Genomic DNA, 25,807 nt, shown 5'->3' with positions numbered 1-25,807 from the left:
TGATGAAACTGAATATTTTTATTGAATGTATTGTGTAGTGCCAGTGGACCTGAGTAGGAGAATTGATACTAGAGGGAACATAAAAGGAGTTTCTTTTCTCTTTAGATGGGTGTAGGAGAGTTCAATATTACCAGAAAAACGGCTTTGAACAATGCTGATAAAGAAGAGGCTTAATGAGGCTGAGGCTGTATGCGGAAAATTAGTCCGTATTAGGGTATTATTCCTTCAGGGAGCGTTTATAATGCCGGCAGGAATGTGGGAAGGAGGGGTGGATCAGATTCCGGCACAACCTTGCAAGCTTTCAGTGCCGATGCTCGGTGCACCTGCATGTTCCCCTGTCTGACCTCAGAGCTGGCTCGAAAATCTCTGGCATCTGGAAGTGCGAGGAAAGATCAGGTTTTTAATTTTTGTGTGTGGGAAATAAAAAATAATCCATCTTTTTTTTTTTTATCTTAGAATGCCTTTTATTTTACATCTTTTTCAAGGATACTGGAAACTATTTGTGGGGGTGCTTTTTAGTAGTTTGAAGTTGGGTTTTTCTTTTTAAGCTAGTATCTTAAAGATCTCATAGTGATATGTCCAAATAGCTGAATAATATTCAGTTTAAAAATCCGGTTAGTTGGCAAGACTCGAGAAATTAATTTGATACTCTTTTGCTTATCTCAGGAAGAATGTTCTCCTTTAGCAAGTGCAGATTTGAACATGACAGCTTAGGCATTTATCTCATTTGTGGAAGTCTGGAATAGCATCTCATTTTCAAATTGTAGCGATATGGAGATAAAATGTAAATACTGCTGTATGAAAATTGCCACTTCATAACCTTGTACATCATCACTGGTAGCTGCGGTAGGAACTTGCAAATTGTAAGTGGATATAATTTACATTGCTTGGATTTAACTGTTTTGTAATTATGCTTTGATTTGTATTTTTTTATCAGACATGGTGGGGTGGTTAAACTGTGCTGCTTATGAGCTTCCATGTGAGTAATTTTGTGGTATAAAGTTGTGCTTATTAAATGCACGGATTTTCTCTTTCAGAGTTTAAAAGTTGTTCGATTTGGCATCTGTAGCTTATTTCTTGCAGTCTCCTTAATTGAATAGCTTCTCTGTTTATCTTAAAATGCAGATAAATGGCTTTCAGCGCAGTGTTTATAGCTTAATAGTTCCTGAAATGAGAGTCAACATTATCTCCTAGACTCTACTAGTCATAACTAATGATCCCTCTGCTTACACTGTTGAGCAAGCCAGGAGACACTGAACTCTGCAGAGAGCAAGGGCCCTGTGCAGTGGGAGGATAGTTTGTATGTGATGGCGCCTGCTAGACAAGGATTTCATGGCTCAGTAGTGTTAATTGGGAACCAAAACTTGTCCTTGGCCACCTCTAACCTCCAACCTTCTATTACTGAACTGTTCTAGGAATACGGATACAAACCTGAGGGAGTGTTGACAGCAGACAGTATTCTCACTTCCCTCATCATTTAAGGTGAATAATATCAGATTGTTCTTATATTTGCTTCAGTTTTGCCCATCGGAGCACATTTTGCAACACAGAGTCTTTGCAGAAATTTGGTATATTTTAATGTTCCAAACATCACTGGCAGGCAGCCTAACAAAGGCATTGTGTTGAGGCCTGAAAGAGGATGAGAAAATAATTAGGCAGCTGGCAATTACTGTATTTTGTTCTAGGCCTTTTTATATGACATATAAATTAGTTAATGAAAGAAAGATGATTTTTTAAAATATTTTCTTGACCTTTGGCTTAGTTGTGAATGGAGAGTGGTAGGCTTTCCTTTGTAATAGGGGTAAGTGCATGCTCTGGGAAGACAGAAGGGAAAGAAAGAAAAATGAAGCAGCAGATTTACCAGTCATCAGTAATGCTCTGTTATTACTACCTTGAGAACAAAAGTTCCTTGCTCATTCATCAAATTTAAATATTATGCAGAGTAGTAATGTCTCATGGTGTTAAGGGTTAATATTCTTCTACATTCTATCAGCTTGTCAATATGACCTTTTCCTGAGTGTTTTGACTTGCAAGAAGAGTATTTGTTGGAAATCACAGATGTAGGTGTTGCGAGGTGGATATCACCCTTGAAGTATTTCAGCCAGCACAGTGTTCTGGTTTCAAACAGGCTGTCTAGCAGAAAGCTTTTGCTGCTTTTAGGTGAAGTTCAGCTAGAGATACACAAAACAGTCTATGTCTCTAATTCCTACGTCTCCACAGCCATCTAGTCCACTGTTTTGAGAGCTAATTAAATGTAAACATTTAGGTGTGCGACTGGTTGTAAGAAGAACTGTATATGAAAGCTGTTCCTACTTAGAGACACTGATATCAGTCTTGTTTATGTTCCACCTTCCATGTTTTTCATTGTTTTTCTGAGTTTTCACGTTATCTTAGAAGTAGGTTTTGAGCTGTGTGTTGGCAGAACAGCAGGCTGGTACAGAAGGCAAATTCAAAACACTACTTACAACTCTGAAGATGATTTTGTTGGACATTGCCATGAATGACCTCCAGGAGACACAAGGCAGAATGAGCAGGATGTCCTCAGAGAATTAAAGAGAGGAATGTGATTGCTGCCAGGAGCACCAAGCAGTTTCTAGCAGGACCATGATTCAACACTCTGCAAGCAGAAATTTAGGCACCATCTATCTTTTCCACTTGGTACATGTGGTCTTGATAGAGTTACAGATAGTTCTCTAAACTAGGAATGAATCAGGAACAGACCAAATATGGAGGAGGAAAAATTTATCTATTGCCTCTGCTAGTATCAAGTAGCTTTGAAAAAGCACGTGTAAGGCTCCAAAAAAGGAATTAAGTATTGAAAAAACTCCACAAAAAATGCAGTTTTTTTTAAAGACGAAATTTGAGGCAGCTTTTTTATTTTGATGTTACGTTGTATAAAGTTGTGTTTCTTACTTTTTACTCTGGGGTCTAATCAAATATCTAGATATTCAGCTTGTTTCACTCAGCATCTTGAAGAGCTGGCTCTTCTGTAAGATATCAGTTGAAAGTTCATATAATTCCAGATTAGTTATGAGCATTTTCTCATAGGAATAAACCTCCTATTTCTTTGGAAATAATCCCATTGGTAAACAGCAGCTGCAATAAACCTTCCACCAAGAAATTTGATACATAGTTCTGAGTATGCAGATATCTCTTTTTTTCATCACCAGTTTTCAAATGTGGAATTAGATTAGGGAATGATGGAGCAGAAACTGAAGTACCATTTTGTAGAGAAGAGCATTTCAGTGCAAATGCTCTGAGCGTGTTGTGACTGCAATGTCTGATGTTTACAGCTTAATATCAAAAAGAAACATTAGTAACAGCACCTGTTGGTCATCAGTAATGTTCTCTTACATATATACGTGTTATACATGTTATATACATATATCCTCTATTATATAATTACATACTACCACAGAAATTATAGATGTTATCTGAAGGATGTGTGATATATTATGACCATATTATCTGAAAAAAATCCTGATTACCAGATTAAGTTAACTAAATTATTTCAGGTATCTGAAATAATAACCTAATCTGCATAGTTTTGTTTTTAAATTATATTGGTTTGTTTTATATAAATACGTGTGGATTGCAGTAACAGGGAATTTTTAACAGTAGTTAGTCAACTCGCACAGCAAATATCAGGTTCATAAAATGCACTCAATGGCTATGTACTCTACCTTGAAATTGAATTCTTGCTATTGTTACATGTTGGGACAAAAGTTTGATGCAGTTCATCAAATTTCCTGTCCTTTGTTTGGTTTGAGGTTTTTTGTTTTGTTTTGTTTATGCTTGTTTGTTTGTGTGTGTTTCTTGGTTTCTTTTTCCTGTTGTTTCTTGTTTTTGTTGTTTTGGTTTTGTGGGGATCTTCTGGGTTTCTTTGTGATGTGCTATGATAAGGCCTATGTATCCTAGTAGCAACTCATGACCTCTTTGCTGGCTCTTTCTCTAAAAAAAAAATAAATCCCAAATTCCTGCTTATATGCTATTTCTTTTCATAGTCTGTTCTCAGTTGGCATTTTTTTATACCATAAGAAGCCTAAAACCCCATCGAAACCTTCTTGTGAGTGCTCTCATCGGCAAATATGTATTGAATTGGGTAAATCAGGGCCAGGCCACTGTGGTGTATCCTGTGTCACAAGGAGTCACACTTTAAAGGGAGGTGAGGAGCAGAAGGCTCCAACTTCAGTGTGCATTTTATATACTGACCTTGGAAGGCGTTGCCAACCATCTGGAAAGAATTAGAAATTCTGCATTACTCAGGATCTTTGTTTTATTTGTAATTCCAGGATTTTCTTTTTCTTTCACCTTTTTACTGTCACATCCTATGTAGCCTGAATACCCCTTTGCGCCTGGCTGAAATAATAATTGTTTGCCAGCTTACAATCAAAGCGAACACAGAGGGAAACAGCTGAGCCGTATTAAGCAGAGGCAGTCTGGGCTACATTTCTTTACTGCTGAATAACACGCCACAGGTGCAGGATTAGCCTGGCCTACGGTGCTGTGTTTGCTTAGCAGAGCCACCCTCTGCCTCCTCACATGACTCTCATCCTCAGGGAATCTGGCAGCGGTGTAGCAAGCGCACAGAAACTCCGTGTAAGTGGAAGGCTTTAGCTTTTCAGCTCACAAAGCACTTGTGCTTCCCCCCTACCCTCGTCTTTCCCCTTTTTATTTTTTTCTTTTTTTTTTTTTTTTTTTTTTTTTTTAAGCCTGGTTTGAGGAGAACACTGAAGAGACTGGGGTAAAAAAAAGTAAAACAGTGAAGTTCAGTGGGTTCTTCAGAAAGGTCAGAGAGGGGCTGAAGGAAAAGCAGTGTTGCTGGTGTGCTGGCAAGATGTGGTGGGGCAGCAGGGAGCCAGCTGCTTGTGGTGCACAGGGTCTTGTGTTTGCAGCTTTAGTTCCTGCAGGGACACACACACACACTCTCTGGAGATTTCCTATTCATTCACTTGGACTGGGGCTCAGAGTTTATGCAGTGTCAGGAGGCCGATGCAAGCCTTTAGCTGCACTTTGGTTTAGATTTAAGGAGAAAGGTGGTAGATTTACAGAGAAAATACTGCAGATAAAACAAAAGATTTCCTGTTTTCCTTTTTGGTGAGGCTTGAGGAAGAGATTTTTAGAAGAACTAGTGCTTGGAAATCAGCCTGATCTTAAAATGATATTTCATTTTCTCTACTTTATATTAACCTTTGGATTTGAAGTTAATTTAAAAATAAATGTTTTGGCAGTAATAGGCTAATTTTGGTGCCAGGTTTGTGTTGTGGGCGTGAATTTCAGTGCTGAGACTGGTTTTAGCTTTAGTGATAGTTGCACTTCTGTCTAACTTTGGTGATATATAGTGCTTGTGTATGTCAGTAATGCTTATTAAAATGCTGCATCTGTTCTATACATTTCAAATACCAGTTAATTAGAAGAATAGCCAAATAATAAAAACAAGTGTGCATTTTCTCCTACTCATTGCTGTTCATATCTGGTTGGATACTGAAAAAAAAAGTTTTACATTTGATGAGAATTGTAGAGAAATCTGTGGAGAATGAAAAAAATGCACATGCATCTCCTGAAAACTTGTGGTCAAGAAGAGCACGTGGGATGTGAGCTCGCCAAGGGTGTTTGCAGTGCACATTTCTTAGGTTTTGAGGTTGTGTGTGAAGTGTAGTTGTGAAGAAACATCTGTATGAGATTGGAAAGCAGCAAAGCAAGCAAACACAGTGGGGCTGAGGGCTGGTTCCTCCTCTTGCAGAGGCCAGAGTGGGTGGGCAAGCATGGAAGCCTGTTGGTGGGCACTGGTTGATGGGTTGGGTTGTTGGCAGTGTCACTGGCAGGGGTGGCACACACCCTCTTCCTGCCCAGACATGAACTCTGGAGCATTCAGAGAGGGAAATGCTTTTAGGCTGCTCAAACACTTCTGGAAAACCATAGTGCTTATTTCTGCAGTCAAAATTCATTATTGTTGTTGCGTGCGTGCAGTTAATTTTGGTTTGCAGCAGAGATGCTTTCCTCCCCCTCTAAATGGATTTGTTTGTTTTCTGTCAAAGTGAGTAAGTCAATGACACTTTCTGTTGCATTGGGCTGTGTTTGCAGAAGATAAGGCTTGTGCCTCAGCCCTCGTTCATGAGCACAAAGATCTTCTTCATCACTTATAGTTTCCACACATGCAGCTCAAATGCCTGCACAGCCTGTGTGGTGAGGCCAACAGTAGCAGCAGTCAGTTCAGTGCAGCCCCTGCCTTGGCAGCTTAACAGGGCAGGAATTTATACTGCCACTTGTTCAGTTGCTTGAGACTCTGCTTGGCCTGGTGACCTGTCAGGGTGGCATTTGCCTCCAAGCAGAAAAGTTCTTGGAGATTCTTGAGCACTTCATTCAGCAACAGTTGCTTGCTGAGAATGTTGTAAATATGCAGGATTTCAGGAAACAGATGTCATTAATCTATGAAAAATTATCAAAATACTAGTTATTTTTTTAGATGCCAAATAATCTGTAATTCTGGAAGATAGACAAGCTCTTAAGGAAAAGTTGGAAGGGGAATTGGTAGGAAGCATCATCATCCCCATGATTTGGGAAGCATGATAAATTAATCAATAAACCAAGTTTAAAGGAAGTTGTATGTATATGGCCACAGAATTCGAAAAAATACCCCTAAAAAACATTAAAAATATACAATGCTTATACTATAAGAGCTACATGACAGTTCTGGTTTTGTGAATATTTACACTGTTGAATTTATTCTTACAAGAAGAGAAAAAGGGAATTACACCAAGGTAGAAGAAATTAGAAAGGAGTTGGTAATTTATGAAGTAGGCTGCTCTTTAGGCTGAACTGGGGTTATGTCACATTTACTCCTGAATAGACAAACCCAGTCAGTCAGAAGGGCACTGGCACCACTGAATAGTGTTGGCACTGGTTTCTGCAAGCATGGCATGTGCACATGCTAATTATATTTTAATATCCAGGTGCAGTCTTTGATCTTGAGGTGAGAATGGCTGGCTGGTATTTTTATCTTCCAGGCACTATTTTTGTCTCAACCACATGGTGCTCTTGTGTTCCTTCTCTTTTGGAAAGGCGACAGGAGTGACAGTGATTTATTAAACATATCTAAGAGAGCCATGAGGTCAAAGCTCTCTCTTGCTGTTTCTTTGAAATTCCATTGTCTGAATGCCTCAATCTCAATCTCAAATAAGTAAAAATCTGCAGCTTGCCCAGTGCAATCTTTGCTGCTTTCCTAAAGATCAGATAGAAAAGCATGGATTAGTAGCAGTGATATCGCATTGCATTGCTTCTCATCTGTGTATTCTTTTCCCTATTGCTGCTGTTCGGTAGAGTTTTCAAGATCACTTGTATAATGTATATGTATATTTGCATAATCTCCTGATGATCACATTTGGTGTTTGCTGCAAGTATATGTGGTGATGATTTTCATCTTACAAACAGAAATAACTACTGTATGATGTTAACAATAATCTTCCTATTTTTTAAAATATTTTTTCAAATGTAGAATGTGGCACAGACTACTGTTTGTTAATATTCAAATTGCCTTTTTGACTTATTTGTGCCCTAATTTTTATCTCCTCTTTTGAGCATAATTTAATCTTTGTGAATCTGTGTTGACTACCCCGATCACTTTTTTGTCATTCCTGTAGACAGAGATGGCCTCTAGAATGAGGTGCTCCATCATTCTCCTTTCACAGGATATTCTGACTTGGAAGGGATCCTCACTGATCATCAAGTCCAGCTCTTGAGTGAATGGCCCATATGGGACCAAACCCAAGTGAGCTGATCTCCGGCATTAAAGTCAGGCTGATTGGCCAGTAGGTCCCTGGCTCCTCCCTCCTGCCCTGTTTGAAAACTGTGGTGATGTTTGCTTTCTTCCAGCTCTCGTCCACCTTTTGGATTGCCACAACCTTTCAAAGATGATCATGAGTAGACTCATTCTGGTGTGTGCCAGCTCTCTCGTTACTCTTAGATACATCCCATTGGGGCCTATGGACTTGTGGATATCAAATTTGTCTAGGTGTTGTCTAATCCTATTGCCCTTGACAAAGGGAATGTCTTCCTTAGAGCATTCCTTTGGGGTCCGAGATTCCTGAGGGATGGTGTTGACACTGAAGACAGATACAAATGCGGCCTTCAATATCTGTTTTCTCTGTGTCCAGAATAATCAGTCATTCTCACATTGGACTTTGGATCTCACCTTAGTGTTTATGAAGTATTTACATTTATTTGTTTCAGGCTGATAGCTCCAACACATTTACCTTTGCTGTGTAAAGTACAGCTCTTGAAAACAGATTAAAAATATCTTTATTTGTGCTGGTATTTTAATTAGGTGAACTACCTGCTTGTTCATCTTTGGAAATATTAAAGACTAACTTACATTTTAAAAGCTTTTATTTTGTCATTGAGCATTTACACATTGAACCAAAAGATTGTAGAATGTAGATTTAGACAAGATGCTTGACACAGCTGGGGAATATTTATTAATGGGGAACTGCAGTGGATAAGGATAGACTTTCCTGAGTCCAACCTGACAGGATAAAACACTTTGTATGCACTTACCTTTGGAAATTTTAAAGTTGTCTTTCTTTTCTACTTTTTTACATTGTGTTGGCAGATTATCTCATGCTATGAGAAATGTGCCAACTGATTCCCATTTTCTTCCAAATGAAAACTATGTCAAAGATTAACTATGAACATCAGAAATTAAAGGAAAACAGACAGCAAGTTTCATGTGCATTTTCCATGGGTCGTGTTACCAAAGAAGCCTTTGTGTTTGTAAGCTGTGAGTAGTATGGAATGGGTATTAGTTTGGAGGGTCTTTTCTCAGTAGCTTTGTCACAGCTTGTTACATTATGTGCTAAACATTTTAGTTAATAATTCTGAAAAAGAAAGACATTGTTTAAAGTGGTACCGGATGCTTGTAGCTGTTGGCACTCAATGGAAATTCTATGGATATGGACAGGAACAGTTTTTAAGAAAACTGCCTTGACAGGTTGTTTAAAATACATTTTATTTTAAATCTTATTTGCATTATGAATATAAAGAAAACCACCCCAAATTTTGAAATATACAGATGAGAACAGGCAACTTGTAGGTTCCATGTATTTTATGTACAGGAAATCCAGCATAGATGGGAAATATAGGGCAAATCATACATAAGCCCTACAATGTTACATTTTTTGTAGTATGTCAGTTCATTACAGTGGATGTATAGCAAGATACAACTATTTTCAAACACAGATTGATACCAATCTCAGTTTGGGCTCACTAGTGCAATGTAGTCACACACTGAAAAGCAAAGCATGTTGTTTTCATTTTTTCTGGTGTATTAATGGCAGATTTTGTTTACGGTGGTTTTGGATTAAAAATATGAAAGTCTCAGCATCTGATATTTCCTTGAGTTTTAGGTAGCCTTGAATATCCAGCAAAGGGAAACTGTCATGATCCAGTTTTCCTTCTCTGTTACATAATTATCACCAATAAAAAAGTGTTTTGCTGTTACCTCTTGACTATTTTACACAGTAGTTCAGGCTGAGTTAAGAGGTGTAATTTATTTCAAGTCTTTTAACTATGCTGTGTTTTTATTGCTGACTATTTGCCAAAAAATAACCCATGGAAATTCTTTTATCTGGTAACTGTAAAGTGCAGCGAGTTAGCAGTTACTTATTTCCCTTTTCTCCAAAACAATCCTGTTATATGATGGTATAACCCTGGCCTGGTGGGAAGTCATGAGGCTGTGGTTTATGATATGGCATAAGAAACTAGCAGGGTGCAAGATAGTTTTGTATTTTAATTCAAGTCTGTTTTGAGGAAAAGCACGATATGTAGTGCAGGGCACAGGTGAAGTCATCTTGTGGTTTATAATTTCCATCTTAACTCTTTTATCAAATTGACTGATTTTCTTCTCAGGTTTGCATGGTTTTAATTTGTTTTCAATTACTGTTCAGACACTTTTGTACAAATATCCTTAATTTCCCTTCCAAAGGAGCAGTTGGAACAGTTATTCCATGATGTGCAGAGCTTCTCAGGTGTGTGCCTTCTCTGAAGCATAAGCCTTGCTCCCTGTCAGAGGGTGCTATGGCCAGATGTTGTTATTAGACTGGGAAAACGTGAATGGATGGTATTGAGCCTATCTGAGGCTTTAAATATGCTGTGTAGAAAGAGGAGTGAGCGCAAAAGTATGTTTTTGTGGGGTTTTTTTTTTTGGTTTTTTTTTTTTTTTTTTTTTTGTCCTTTATATCTGTTTGGGGAAGGAACAAGTCTGACTTTTACTCCTTACAAACCCCTGCAAGATCATGAGAGATGTGCTTTTTTCACTTCATAGACAGCACATAAATCTCACAGCTGTGGCACAGAAATCAATCTGTTAAGATAACTATTGCTAATTCTTCATCCTCCAGGAACAGGATGGCTTAAAATTCAAACCACAGAATACAGAGAAACAGAATAAAGAGCTTTTCACCTCCTACATTACCAGACTTGTTGAATCGGAGCAGTGCCCAAAAGTCATTACCATCCAATGGCTGTAGGCCAGTGTGAAATGAGTTACTGGGCTTTATCCAGATTCTAGTGGAGAAATTTCAGTCCAAATCACATAACTATGGCTACAGTTGGCAGGGGCTGAAGTACTTACTGGCAGCCATGGCAGAGAGTTTGAGGACTGAATGTACACTGAGAGACTGCCTCTCTAGATCAGGGCTTTTTTCTGCACCTACATGAGCAAATATAAAGCTTAAATAGGTGATTTTTCTTTTGTGTGCAAGGTACCACTGCCTGTAGACCTGTCAAACAAACAAACAACAACATTGTTTAAAAGCAAATGAGAATTCATTCTCATAGTAATTTCATTGTCACTGTGGAGTGGGGGATCTATGATCACTTCTCACATTTAAAAAATTACAGCAGAACTCCCTGAAAGGCCATGAAAGGGTTTGCCACATGACAGAGTATTTTGCTGCAAATCTTAGTGCTGCTAGATGGAAGACTATATCCAAGAAAGATTATTTGTTGACAGTGGAGGTTAGTAGGGGTTTAAATTAGGCATTAACATTATCCTGTATGACCATGAGAATGACTTCTGTTTTCCAGCACTTTATTTTCATTGTTTTCCTTCTCCTGGATTCAGGATCTTTGTAGATCTTCCTTTCTGTAAAGGACCACAAAGCATGGAAGGAGACACACTAACACATGGGAAAAACAAAGCAGCAGCATGCTGCACACAGTCCCCATTCTCAGGCAGATATTCATTACAGAGGCCATCACATCACAGTTTTCAGTGGTCCCAGTCCTTGAGAGGAAAATATTTCCCAGGAGTAGCACTCCAAAGAGACATCAAAGCCCTGGTGGCTGACTGCCAGTCCTTGTGGTGGATGGTGCTTTATAGATGCTGGTGAATTTTAGTGGAAAAAGAGAGTTAAGCTGAGAAACTCAGCTGAACTTGATGAATCTGTACCAGTCTGATGATGAACTTCAGGTGCTCAACTGCTTTGATAAATTCCCTGATGCAGTCAGTAAGTTTCTCAGCAGACTAAAATAACCTTGTTTTTGATACCAGTGTTTTTCTGCAGTTCTCCCAAGCTGTGCTCAGTGCATCAGGGATGGGAAGCTGACCATGGGCAGACTGCAACAGAATAGGCTACAGCAAAGAAGCAGCCAAGCTTAAATAGCTCCAAATCTCCTGCTTTCAGGGCTCTAGGAGAGCTTTCAAAACCCAAAGGGCTTCTAAATCCTGGATAGAGCCAGGTCTGCAAGAGCAACATTTGCTTGTTATGGAACAAGCAGCAAATGCAAGATGAGGAAGTTCTTCACCATCCCAAAGTGTGTTTTTCACATCTGAAATCAGGAGGAACTTATTGCCAGGCTGGAAAGTTCTCCCCACTTCTCACATGAGTGAGTTCCTACATGTTTTCTTTTGGAGAAGAGACTACAGGAAAACCATTCTACACTGAGGTCAAGCAGACATAGAAGTCAAGAGACCTTGTTGAAACTCAGCTCTGAGTGGGAGGAGAAGAGTTCTTACATGCTCCACGGTTTTCTGCTGGGTGAGGCACCTGAATTTCAGAGGGAAAAGATCTGCTCATCATTTTAGCTAGCAACCAGGAAATGAAGGCATGAAAGGAGCAAGAGAATAGAGTAAGAAGAGTTTTACATTTTAGAAGACAGAAAAGAGCTTGATTGAAAGTGTCTTATTCCTGCCTGTTTTACTTTTATTTATTTTAATATATTTGACACTGAACTGCAATGATTTTGCACTAGTTTTTACCCTGGGCATTGGGTAGAAGCAAAATACTAGGCTACATTCCTAATTCCAGTTCTTGGAAGGTGTAAATTTGAATGCCAGCCTATCTGTCCTAAATTTTCCCAAAACAACTCTCTAAATACCCACCTGCAATGCTTTGATGGTACTTCAGATTTTTGATTTCAGCTCAGCAGCTTCTGCCTGTCTTATTATATCTGAGAGTACAACCAGGTCTAAGGGTGTAAGCTCTTGTTTATGGCAAGTCTTGCAGAAGCTGTTCATGATCACATTGCTGATGAGTGATGGCCACAGTTTGTATTGAGTTACAAGTGTCTTATGTGCTTCTTGGAAAAATTAATGATATGTGGTTGTATATATTATGAGGATTGTATTTAGCTGCCTAAATTTAACATATTCAGGCACCATCAAATGTGTCATTAAACCTTTCCCCCTTTTTTATGCTAGGTATAAGAAGCTTTTGTCTTTACTCTCCTTGTTGGGGAAAGATACCTGCTAAAAATGCAGGTAGCTTGTAGAAAGAGCTGTGGAAATGATGTACAGAGCAAACTGTTACTCTCATGAGCTAGAAGTTCACTTAGTTGCCTCATGATCTTGAAGTCTGAAAATCCTTGACAGAAATATTAATAGTTGAACATTCCCCATTCAATGGTAACAAAGTAATACTGAGAAAAATTGCTGATTGAAAGAGAATTTAGGTAATCCCTAATCCTGTGACCCAGGGAGCAAACATCTTTTGATGCTAATTTGTTATACACAGGCTGCCTAATCATATTAGGAGAAACAAACAACAGTGCATTGTTTTTCCCTTTAATTTAAGCATCTACTTCATCTTGAGGTACAGCTGCAAGCACACAACAACACATACACACAATGCATCTTGTGTGAACTTGTGCATTTAGTGCTGATTTTGCCAAATGTTAGTGAAACCTATGGGGCTGACTGACAGTTGTGTCATGAATCCAGTTTATATCTTAATGCTGGGCACAAGGGTTACAAGCCCATGGTTTATATATGTTTTGTAACTGGTTGTCTGGTTTGACTTTAGACAGAGGTGAGCTAATCAAGAAGCCAGTTGGTTTTGGTGGGATACAGAGGTACTGAGCAAAGGTCAGGCTGTGTGAGTTTTGTGTTTCATAGGAGTAATCCCCTGGCATGGTGAATGATTCTCTTTCATGTGTATCACGCTAATATTACTAATATACCTCTTGTGCAAGGAGTGGAAGGGCTATGATGTTAAAAAGGCTAGCACTTCTCTCAGTGCAGTGTTCTTACATGCAAAACCCTATTTCTCCCAGAGCTAACAAGATACAGCTTTTTTCTGACTTTAGTGGGGATAAGCTTGCATTGTCTCATGTTACACTGCAGAGAACTAAAGCCTGTCTGCCAGTTGTTGTTCCCAGTGCCTATCCCAGGGCTGGCACAGGAGAGGATAGATATGCTGCTTGGAGGCATGATGTGCCCTGGCTGGTCCCATGCTTCCAGGAGCCCAGACTGGGCTTTTTTAGTCCTCCTGAGGGCAAGGACTGGTAGAAGAGTCCTGTGTTTCCTCCAGCCTTTCCCTGCTTCAGAGTTGTTCAGCCTCACTCCCACCTCAGTTGTTGATTGCAATCCAAGGCCTGAAGGTGTAGCTGCTTGTCCTCATTCCCTCTGCCTGTTTGCCCACCCTATCTCTCCATAGAAAGCTAAAAAAGATAGAGGTTCGTTTTTTGGTGGGTTTTTTTTTTTTTTTTTTTGTCAGCTCTGAAGTATATCAGTCCTAATGATGGAGATTTGGGAAAATTTTAGAGTAAAGGGCAATCAAAATAATTACAATACCAATTGTTCATAAAGACTTAACAGTAAATCAGGAACTTCAAGCCTGCTCTTCAGCTAGTCTATTGGAGACAGCTGCTTGTAAATGACCCTTTGCTAAGATTTCTTACAGGGAACCAAAAGGAGAGTGAGGAACTGTTGAAGCTTTTCATGCTAATCTCATTTTTGTCTTTGAGGCTTAAAACTTTCACAAGGACTGAAAGCTGATATTTATGAGTAGAGCTGGGGGAAGGAGGTTGCTTAAACAGCTCCTAGCCTATCACCAACATCTCCAGCTGTACTCCACCAGCTCCATGGAGATTCAGTACTCTGATATTTTTAAAAATAATCACCTCCATATATTTCTGCATTGTTCATCCAAACCCACAGTCTTCTCTTTTACTTTGTTTATAGATTTTTCTTTTACAGAAATGAGCTCTAGCCCTTGTTTTCCAAGCAGTGCTTTTGCAATTCAGTGACAGAATGTGCTGTTGAATTTGAAAGAACATGTTTCTGTTAAGTCTTTGTTAAATTGTATGCCCATGTTCTGTTCTGCCTGGAGTACCATAAATCCCACTGATTTTTGTGGGGTTCAGTGAATGCAGATCTGTGCTGAGTGCTGTAGAGATAAAGAAAGCTCAAAGGTGTAACCAAGGATTTGACCTGTGTAATGCAATAGAAGAAAAGCTGTACTGTGCAATATATAATAGTAAAAGCACAATATATGTCTATATATAATCTCAGTATATCAGAACTTGAACATCAGTACCTTTGATCTAATACCACTGAGGTCCAATAAGCGTCAACCATGGTGACCATTTCGAACTACAGAAAAACACTCTGTGGTCAATGCTCATCTCAAATAACTTTCTTATATTTTGATAGGCAGGAATAGTTTAAAGCCTTCGTTTCAAGTCTTGCAATACAGCCTAAAACTGTTGCTTTTTCTTCCTCTCTTACAGCCAGTTTTCTAGACAACATGCCCTTGCGAAGTTCTGGCAAGCTGGGCATGGAGACCAGAAAAGATGGTGAGAGTACAGCCCCTGCTCCTCCACAGAAGAAGCTGTTCTGCCAGTGCCACCACCACTGCCCTGAGGACTCAGTCAACAGCACATGCAGGTTTGTGGGATAGATACCTGGTGATGATACATGGGAAAACATGCTTGTGGTAGCTCAGCGGTCCCAAGTTGGGTGTCACAGGTTTGTTTAAGCAATACTATATAAATGAGTTGTTTTTCACAGTGTCTAAAAATCAGAAGTAATTTTTACCTAAATATCAGCTGCTTCGTTGTTGTGTTTTGTTTTGGTTTTGGTTTTGTTTTTTTTTGTTAGGGCATACACATATTTATCATTTTAGATAATACTTGTTTTAATGCATTGCATATGAAATATTCTGAAGGTTGAACTTTGTTTTTAAAGGTGCATGCAGTTAATGAGAGGAGACCTAATGGAGACATATTAAAATGTCAATAAATGCTTATTAATTTATAATCACTCTCAATAGAATACTATGTCTAATACCATCACTCTCAATAGAATACTATTTAGAAGAACCCTGATCTTTGAGTCTGCAGCAGCTTTATCTATAGGTCTTTAAGGCTTTGGGTTCCTTTTGTGTGGTGTTTTTTTTTTTTGTTTTTTTTTTTTTTTTTTTTTTTTTTTTTTTGTTTCCATGCTAAAAGGAAAACTATCTTGAGGTGAAGTGTTGAGTATTTTGGTGTACTAGCTGTAGCCTTCTGTTTCATTTTGGGCTTAGAGTTCTAGAGATTCCTTATTTGGGTTGGATTCTGCTTACGATTACTGTTGAATGAAGGTTGGGTGAAGGTCAAATGAACCTCTGTCTTGGTGTGAGGTGCAGGTACAGTTTGCTTTAGCTGCAGAAAAGTTGGGCTGAGCTCTTCATGTTCCATATGAGGAATTCAAACTTCTGTGCTTGGCTAGAGCAGGCGTGATACTGGAGATACCAACTATCAGCCAATAGCCTGGTGGAGCTGTGAGGGTCAGAGAAGCATCAAAGCAGGGCACAGATGTGAGCCCAGCTGGAGATGCAGTCAGTGCTGTTTGAGGTGAGATTGTCTAACACTCTGTCAGTTCTTCAAGGCAGCGTATTTAAAAGATAAATGGGGAACGCCTAAGGCTGCCGAAGATTTGCTTTGTTGGATTTTTGACTGTGGTTTTGCAGCCTGACTTAATGCTTCTCAGCCTGCAGTTTCCTACTAAAATGTATTGAAATTTTGGTGACAGCTGTAAATACCATTTCCCCTTTCTGACCTCTTCCTACAAGCCTATGCTCCAGCCAGGAGTTAGACCTAGCTGCTCTCACATGACAGTCAGCTTAAAAAGCTATAAAACCCCACTCTGATACCAATTTGCAGGTCTCCTGCAGCGTGAATCAGCTGTTTCCTGTTCCTGCCCAGCAAGAGCCACAGCTTTCATATGTGCTGTCTCACACATGCAGCAACAGGGAATTTGCAGATGACTTTTAAATCTGTGAATTAGGAAGCACAAAGGGATCAATGTTAAGGAACTGACTGAACCAGGTTTATCCCCCAGCTGGGTAGGCCTGCTGTTGCACGTCACTTTGTAGGCATCATTGACATGAAGTATTTTTCATGGAACTATGAGTAAATGTCCTGTTAGAATGGGTTTGTGCATTTTCCCTCACTGCAGTACTTTAAAGAAACTCTCTTCAGAGTCTCCTTTACGGTGTCAAATGTCAAACTTTTTTTTAGGTGTTAATGTCCAAGGATAGGTAGTTAAGTGGTAATAAAACACAAAATTGTAACCCCTTTTGTCTTCATAATCCTTGAAGGCTGCATGCTTGAATGTTCTGCCTTGCTGACAGAATTATTTTTTCCAATTTAGACAGCAAAATAATAATTGAAGCTGGAATTTATCCATCAAATATTAATCACTTTTTTGTCCAGTCAGGAGTTTCCTGGAACAGTCAGGAGACTTGCTTTAGATCAACTCTCTCCTGCCCTGTGCTGTCACCTGAGCAGTACTCACCTTGCCACTTGCCCGGTGAACAACAGCATAAGTGAAAAATTGCTGAGGAGTTTGGAATACTATAAAACAAATTAAATTAATTTAAATGCACTGCCTTCATGGCTTGTCAGCAGTAATCCTGATCATGATAGTGATCATTGCTATGGCTCCCACTGCCTTGGTGTGAGAGCTGCAGTGAGGTGTGAAGGGCTCAACACCCCTTGTTTTCCCTGCATCTCTTTAACTGTTAGTGTAATAATTCCTTTTTTAAATTCCCTACTACATAGCTGGAATTATGAATTACAGAAGAAAGACAATCCTGGGCCTACTGTTGGGAAATCATGAGGTTTAGATATCTGATTAGCTGGTTAATATGTATCAGGGTAGTTGGCTGGATAGAGACCAAGTTTCAAAAGATTTGAGCACAACCAACCAGCTTAGCAGGTTTATTATTAGTTTCTCCTGAGTTTTGGGATCATCCTACTAGTGAGGCAGTAACTTTCATATTTTATTTTGTGTGAATGACTGTTGGCAGAACTTTAAAGCATTCAGGTGTCACTGAGCATCACTATAAAGGAAGTTTCCCCATTTTGAAATTCAAGAAGTATTGATTGCAGTGTTTGTCTGAAGAATAAATTGACTGCTTCAGAGTAAAAGTTATTACATTAATTATCTGCTTGCCTCTAAAAGCCTTTTGCATTTTATATTTTTAAGAAAAATTTAAAAATCAATCTCTTGTCAACTCTGTCAATCTGTTAAGCTTTGGCATGTGCTTGGACCTTCATAGTTTGGACCTGCCATCTCAAGAATGAGCCAGTGTGTTGTGGGGCACCCAAGGGGCTGGCAAATCTCTTGACACCCAGGAAATTCACCTAGCACATCCACAGACAGGGCTTGGGCTCTGGAGAGCATCAGCCACTGTCCTTACCAGGGTTCTTATTAAAGCAGTGAAGCATTTTATAAGCCCAGGAGCAAGAACCTCTGAAAGTTCAATGCAAAAGCATTTCCAGCTGTGTTTAAATTAAAATCCTCAGAATAGAATAGCTAGTCCTATTGCAATCACCATTAAATTTTTTCTCATAAAAAGCAGTCTGTCATCTCACATGAAGATTTCTATCTGCCACCACAGGTATTCAGTTTTAAAGTATATATCCGGCCCATAGTACTAGAGGTCTGAATATAAAAGTATAAAAATGAGGACATCTGGTGGCCAGTTAAAATCCTCTCCATAATTGTATTTGTAGAAATTTAAAAGCCAATATTCTTTAACCACATCAATATCAAATCCTCCAACAGCCTGCTGTGTTCCTACACAGAATTTCCCTTCCTTTATAGTTCTCCAGCTTCAGTCCAACAATATTTTAGAGAGCTAAGGATAACAGTGCAGCTTAAAAGGCAGAATGCTTTTCTATCTAAGCAGAAAAGCCATAGCTCTAGTTAGACTGTGCTTTAAAAAATGGGGCAGTTCGTGAGCACAGTGAAGTTTTGGAAGACCCATTACAGGGTGAGCTCATCGGGGAGGGTTAATGCCAAGGTGTACCAAAAGGGGGCCAAGCCAGGAGCTGAGGGTGATATCCTCACTCACCAGGACCCCATTTCCCCATGGATATGTGAGCATGACGGGCAGAGACAGCTCCTTCAGTTGCCCTGCCTGTGCCTGGAGACAGGCACTCCTGTACCACTGCTCAGGGGCTCTGTATAGGGGGAAAGAGGGGTCACAGGTGGGGCCACTCTGGGCAGCTGAAAAATATTAGTGCATTCAAGGCCCTGACAGTTAAAACCTTTGGAGAAGGCTCACAATCCTCTGCTTGTAAAGGGTGTCTTAAACTGCTGCATGTTGAAACTTTATTCTTCTTCCTGAACATCTGTGCGATTCATAAAAGGCTTTCAGTAAAGAAGGTCAAAGCTGCTTTGAACACAACCAGGACCTTGTTTTACTGTTCCATTTCAAGTTTTCTCTGTTCAAAGTGAATGCACGGACAGTTGTGTCTAATCATAATTAATTGCATATTTTAAAGCACGGTGTTACGTCTAATTGGCTTTGACTGTAATGGGATTGCAGTAAAGGCAGAGGCTAATTAGGTGCCTTGTCGCAGTCTATTTTCATGCACAAATAAATGCTGACAGTTTTAAAGATTGTGCTGATAAAGTTTAAGTTCCTGTGTGTTGCCTACTAGATTGTATTTCTGCCCAACTGTGTCTTTGGTTATCTAAAGCAATAAAATAATTAAGCTGCTTTTTCAGTGTTACCAAAGGTGATAACTCACTTGAGTGATGTTATTTTCATTCTCCTGTTCTCCAAATGATATAATTGAATTTTCATAGTAATTTGGTATGTAGAAGAAAAAAGACTTTGACAGTGCCAAAGCACTGAGTTCAGACAACTTTTGATTTAATCAACTTTAATTTTTTAGGGAAAAGCTGAATGTTTTTCTGATAAGAGAGCTATGGTGACATCTTAAATATTAGCCTTTCAATTTTTTTAATGTTTATGTTTATTTTTAAGTTTCCTCCTTCATACAAGAATTTTTTTTGATCGTTTAAAAAAGTGCAGAGACTTGTGATGTGGCTTTGGATAGAAGTGAAAAGATGCTCTTGCTCTTTCTGGTATCAAAATGAGGAGTATAAAGAGGAGGAGTGGAAAGAAAGTAATCATATTTGTATGGACTCATTTGAAATCAAATTAAAGATAAGGGGTCTTTTCATCAAGTTGTGAAAATTACCTGTCTCTTTGTGGTAGGCACTGAATGAGGGAAAGATGTTGCTTTTCAAAGTTACATATTGCCACCCCTGGCTGTGGCCACAGAGCGGGATGAGAAATCTCCAGCAGGCAGGTTTTGGTAGCTGAGGAATCACATCTTCTATGAGAAATGGCTGCTGGCCAGTGGGGACATCTGTGTGAGCAGATGCAAAGCTGTTGGCCTTGGTTCCTCTCCTGTGACATTTAGGAAAGGTCTGATTTAAGGTCCCTGCTTGCTTTGTGGTAATCTATAATTGTAGCAGCACCTTCTATATCAGTGTCTGTCAGTGTTTCACTATTAACTCCCTTTGTATTCCTGGTATTTGACTTGGCTGTAAGAATTCACTCTTGGCAAATACGTGACATAAGAAATCTGTGCGTATTAGTGATTGCATCCAAAGTGAATTTAATCACTCCCCTGCACCATTCTCTAATAAGATGGTGCTTCAGTGGAGGAGGTTACTGAATGTGTACCCAGATGTAGCCAGTAACAGCACACTGAATTCCTTCTTTACACACCATTTGCAGAATCAAATTACACACAATTAGAATTCATGTTGCAGATTTTAAGAAAATAGCAATTTTATACTACAATATTTTTTTCTAGGAAGTGGAGAATAGGTTTTTCATACTGGTTTGCAAGTATCAGTGATGTACAGATCTTTCTCTTTCTGTAGTCACCAAAATAAACATAAAATTTGATACTGAACACATCTCTGACTTGTTTCTTACTGGCTATATTAGTAAGAACAGTTTCATTTCTACCCTTGTCAGGTGTGAGGTGGGGTAATCAATAAAACAGCAGGGGTGTGCCCTGCCCTTTCCTTGCAGTGTGTGGTCCATCTGACATCCTGTGAACCAGGAGAACAGGTCAGGGGTGAGAGGGACGAGGCAGGTAGGAGATCCTTCTTTCTTTTCAGAAGAGTCCCTTCTCCCTCTCACCCACACACCTCAGAAATTCTCAAAAAGATAATGAGTTTTTACATTGCATGAAAACTTTTTGTTTGGATTTTTCTTAGAGCTAGAGACAAGTAGTACCAGTGCTTATTCTGATCAGCAATGCTATTCTTTTCCTCTCACTTTTCCCTCATTATTCTAGTCTGTACAAAGCATGATTTTTTCATATTTTTGGAGCTTTATAACTTGTTTTGCTCTACCCAAACTATTTTTTTTTTCTTTTTAAATTTGGAGTAAAATTTTTAGAGGGACTAAAGTGCATGAGGAGCCTGAATTTAATTTTCAGAAGTGAGCTAAGGATCAGAGTCCCATATGACAAGTCACAGAAATAGAATTGAAACTGCTGACTTTCTGTTTCTTTTTATCCCTTTTGCAAACAATTAGACTTTCCTTTCCCTGCTTTTCTTTGATGAACGGAGTTTTGGGTTTTTTGCTGTGGCCTGTTAGCTGTGGAGTCCATTTTTGTGTTTCACTTGATAGCAATTTATTGTTTTGTTGCTCTGTCCCCTGGGTTAAACTTACTCATTACTTTGAATCAAAGGCACCATGCAAACAAAATCTAATATAATACAATATTCTACTCTAATGGATTTCTTACTGTCTCTCTTGGCAATCCTGTTGTTCCTATCTTTTCAGCTCAAGCAATGACATCACTGTGGCTGTTGCCCAGAAGGGTTACTGTCTCCTTTGCCTCACTCGGATGTACAATGTCATAGAAGGGCAGAAGTCATCACTGGCTTCTCTGAGAAAGTAATTTGTAACATGCAGTTGGTTACTTTTCACATCTAGAAGTCAGTAACCCATGATAGATTATTATTGGAAGTAATAAGCTTACTGTGGCTAGACCCTGCCCCACTAATATAAAAATATGCCACAGACAATGTTTGACATGATCCTATGCAGCATCTCTCGGTAGTGTAGCTAATACTTACAAATTGTGTTTGTCTCTTAAATGTGTAACTGTGGCTCTTGTTTCCTACATCTTCATTGCCTTTGCTGCTGGTGCTCTTTAGACTCTTGTTTCATTCAAGTAAGGAGCAAATCATCTGAAATTTTGCTGTATTTAAGTTTTCTAATCTCTTTTTCTTTTTATTTCCTTGTTTTAACTGAGTTTGCTTCTTCTCTTCTGAAAAATACTCATTGCACATAATAGCCAGTGTTATTTTCCTGAGCAAATAACAGAATATTTTATTTTTCTGTGACTTAAATGTCTTATATTAAAAACTTTTTTCTTTATTTTCAGATCTTCTTCCTGTAGATCAGTCAGGAAGACTGATTTTGTTTCTTACACGTTACGTATCCCCCTCAGAGTGCTGAGAACTTAATGCACAGCACTCTCAATAAAATGCAGCCACCCTTCCCATGCCCTCCACTCCCTCTTTCCATAGCATTCAGGCATTTGACCTTCATCAAGGAAGGACATTTATCACCAGCACCATCTAGCCATCTGTTAGGATACTTGCCCTCCCTGCTGCACATTCCTGTAAATGGAAGCATTATGGATCACTTCAGGCTTATAACCCAAGTAAACATCTATGAAGGGTGTTGATGATAATTCAAGGACTCATACACAGAAGTGTTGCAGTTCATAATATGGCTAAAACAGGAATCACAAATCACTCTTGATAATATTTTACATTTAGTATCTCAAAAGTGTGTCTTTCTTCAGTTCTCTCCCGTGGTGCAAATATCGGTGCCTTATGTAGCACTGAAGCTTGCACTGAATGGGTTTCCAAAGTCTTAACACACTAATGACCCCAGGCAGAGAACTGGGCTGTTTGCTGGTCGGGCTTAGGCTGTGAAATGTTGCAAAGGTAAGCGTACAGCTCTGAGGCAGAGCCTCCTTTGTGTGTGCAGGAGCTGGTCCACAGCAGCCCCAGTGTGTCCATTTGTGAATAGCAGATTTGCCTGGCAGGGAGCAAAGTTTAAGAAAATATTTAACAGCACATTTTTCACTCTAGTGCCTTTTCCTGATTCATTCTTTTCAATCTGCAGCACCGATGGCTACTGCTTCACCATAATAGAAGAAGATGAATCTGGTGGACATTTAGTCACCAAGGGATGTCTTGGATTAGAGGGCTCAGACTTCCAGTGTCGGGTGAGGAAGCATTTTCTGCCACAGTGTCATTCGCATTTTTGATAGTTTTCAGTTACAGTGCAGCCAACAGACATTGCTGTGTCCGTGTTTCTCACTTCTGTTCACTTGGCAGATAGTTGATCTGCATTGATTACTGAGGGAAGTGCATTCGTATCCCCAAAAGATGATACTATAGTTCCTCCTAGTAGTAACAACTCATGCTTTTGGTTTTGGCACTGCTGCTGCTACTAGTAACATTCCCACTCAGAAGAAGTTTGGATTTAGAGAATTGCAGTATTAACTCTTCAGATCTCCATGCTGGCTAAAGTTAGTTAGGATATTATTTAATGGACTGCAGCAACATCTGTGTCTTACATGCAGTTGCACTTTGGCTTGGGATTTTTGGTGCCAGATGCTCCCTTCAAGTACAGTGATCATCTGATGGAAAACAAGTTACCACTGCAGGAATGGAAGGAGTGTGGAAAATGGAGTAAGGTGGTTCTAAGGTGGTTGGCTTTCCTCATGTTAACTTTAAATGGTTTTAGATGAGTACAGGAATGGTCTAATCATTATGATTAGTGGAAGGTATTATATCCAACTTCCCACGAGACCAGAAGCTGCAGCTAAATTAATCTACGCAGCAATTCCTGTATTATCTTGGCTAACCTGTTTTAGATACCTGTATTTTAATTCATTTTTGGCCTAACTGATGGATGTATGTGACTTTAACACTTTTGAATTGCACCATTAGAGAAAGTCAGTCCCTCTTACAGCATTAAGACACCAACAGGAGTAAGTTAGGAGTGAATTAATGTCTTAATTACCTGGATGAAGTATTGCTAGATATGCTGGTTGGCAGAAATCCTTATTCCACACATCCTAGAAGTCTGTAGCAGATTGCAGTCCAGCTAGCGAGTACATCTTTCAATGCCAGAATGACCATGTATATTTACAACATGAGTAATGACTTGCTTTCTATCTAAATTGCTTGTTGCAGGACACTCCTATTCCACACCAAAGAAGGTCTATTGAATGTTGCACAGGCCAAGATTACTGTAATAGACACCTTCACCCTACGCTGCCACCACTGAAGAATCGAGGTAAGAGGAAGAAAATCCAGTCCTAAGCTGGTCTTTTCCTGCTGTGTCTTAGGGAAAAATAGAGCACAGATTGAAGAACCCCTTATCCAAAAGCATGTGATTAGAGAGATAAATGCCATTCAGCAGTATCTCTCCTTTCCTGTAGGTTGTGTGTAGAGTGGTGCTGATGCTTGCTGTTATTTCTCTTACACATGTGCAGCGAGCACAAGATGCATTAAGAGTTACATGATGCTGTCTTAGTGCAGACCTGCTGAGCTATCAGAGATCATCTCAAAGACCTAGCCTGGTTGTGGCAGAGGATGACTCTCGCTGTGTATTTTTTTTTGCCTGATAGTAAAATGGAATCCTCTCTCCAGTCCCAGTAACTGTGTTACTGTCATTCAGAACTCCACACACAAATTGGTCAGTTCAAGTTGACACAAGTCTGTAAGTTTTTCTTATTTGCAATACCTGATCATCCAGCACTAGGACAATAATGACTCACTAAAGTGTTTATTTTATGTAAAAAATGTAGCTAAAAATAGAATCCAGAGTAAGAACTCATGCACTTTAAAAAAAAAAAATATTCAAGAGCAAATGGACATGTATTAACTTAGTAGACGCTGAGGCAAGGTTTTAGCCTCAGTGTTTGTTTGTTTAAATATCACTTTCTGGGAGCTAGTAAAACTATTTTTGTCTGAGTGTTCAGAATACATTTTCTAGAAGTGTATTCCTAAGTAAGTGTAAATTAATCCATATTAAACTCCTGGCATTGGCAGGAATTGTGGTAGTCAGCATCGAGCCAGTTCAGAGATGCAGAAAAATTTATAATTGTGGTGTTCTGTGTTGAAGATCCAGATCGGGGCACAGATGCACTCTTAATTTCACCAATAGCAGATACTTACACGAATGCATGCTCAGAGAAAGCCTTCACTCATGTAAGCTGTTCCCTTCAGCCTGTGAAATGCTGCACAGATGGGCTGCAGAGTCAGGCCTTTGGAGAGTAATATGTAAATACTTCACTGTTTACTAGCAAGGCATTAAGGCAGTGAAACCTCATAAAATTCTGACTTCCAACAGAAGAGTTACGTACTACTTTATTGGTTTATTTAATTTTAAAAAGTTCTTTGGACTGAGAGAGAAGCTCCAGAAAGCAGTCAATATTTGTTCACACTTACTTAGTCTTTCATTAAATATCAGTTTGGAAAACACCGCCCTGATTTCTTCTTGCTACTGGCTGAGTTTATTCTACATTAGGACTACTTAAAAATACTGAGTCAGTGCCTGAAACTAGACCTCTATCGTATTAAGATTTTAGTTACTTGGCAATGCTATCTTCTATTTATACAGAAAGCAATGAACCAAGATTTTGGTAGTGGCAGAAGTTGTTTGGATCGATGTTAGGGTTGTTCTGTGTGTAAATAAAGTGCAGGTTGGGAACCATTGGTGGCAGAGCCATTGAACAACAGAGAGATTTTTTTAAAAGAAAAATTTCTGAGAGTTGGAGCAGGGTTCTAGCTGCTCTGTGTTGCAAAGTTGACTATTTTACCATGACAGACGAAAGGTGATGTAGTCACTAAACATACTCGGAAGATTTTTTTTTTTTTTTTTTTTTTTTTGTAAATAAGCTCTCACACTACCAGCATCCTGACAGTGTTTTGTAGAAATGCATTTCAGGAGCTGTTTCCATAAATGTGACTGAACAGGGCTGAAGTCATCACCTTTACTAAAGCCTTAAGTTAATGTGTCATTCTTGGTGCTGGGCCTGTTTTATTTTTTTTGCTGCTGTTTCCTAGCATGAAACCTCAGAAAAAATAGTCATAGCTTGAACCACAGACCCTCACTGCAAATAGGTACAAATACTGTGTACAAATACATGCTACTGCCAATGCCCAGTACTGTGGCTGTGTTCTTAATTTCTA

The 25,807-nt window shown here is 39.2% G+C and overlaps 1 protein-coding gene across 4 annotated transcripts in view; it reads left to right on the top strand.

Annotated features, from left to right (window-relative positions):
- The window catches only part of BMPR1B (bone morphogenetic protein receptor type 1B), a 226,893-nt gene that overhangs the window by 185,181 nt on the left and 15,905 nt on the right, over positions 1 to 25,807 (top strand). For all 4 annotated transcript variants that reach the window (XM_083862305.1, XM_083862302.1, XM_083862303.1 and 1 more), the window contains 3 exons: positions 15,007 to 15,163; positions 22,725 to 22,827; positions 23,804 to 23,906. In XM_083862305.1, the coding sequence (XP_083718431.1) occupies positions 15,024 to 15,163; positions 22,725 to 22,827; positions 23,804 to 23,906 (346 nt within the window). In that variant the 5' untranslated portion in view covers positions 15,007 to 15,023. The remainder of the gene's footprint in view (positions 1 to 15,006; positions 15,164 to 22,724; positions 22,828 to 23,803; positions 23,907 to 25,807) is intronic.

The sequence above is a fragment of the Zosterops lateralis genome (genome assembly GCF_965231275.1).
Source record: "Zosterops lateralis genome assembly, chromosome: 5".
In the NCBI taxonomy this organism is placed as follows: domain Eukaryota; kingdom Metazoa; phylum Chordata; class Aves; order Passeriformes; family Zosteropidae; genus Zosterops; species Zosterops lateralis.
The sequence above is the reverse complement of the archived record's forward strand: the minus strand, read 5'-3'. Positions and strand labels throughout refer to the sequence as shown.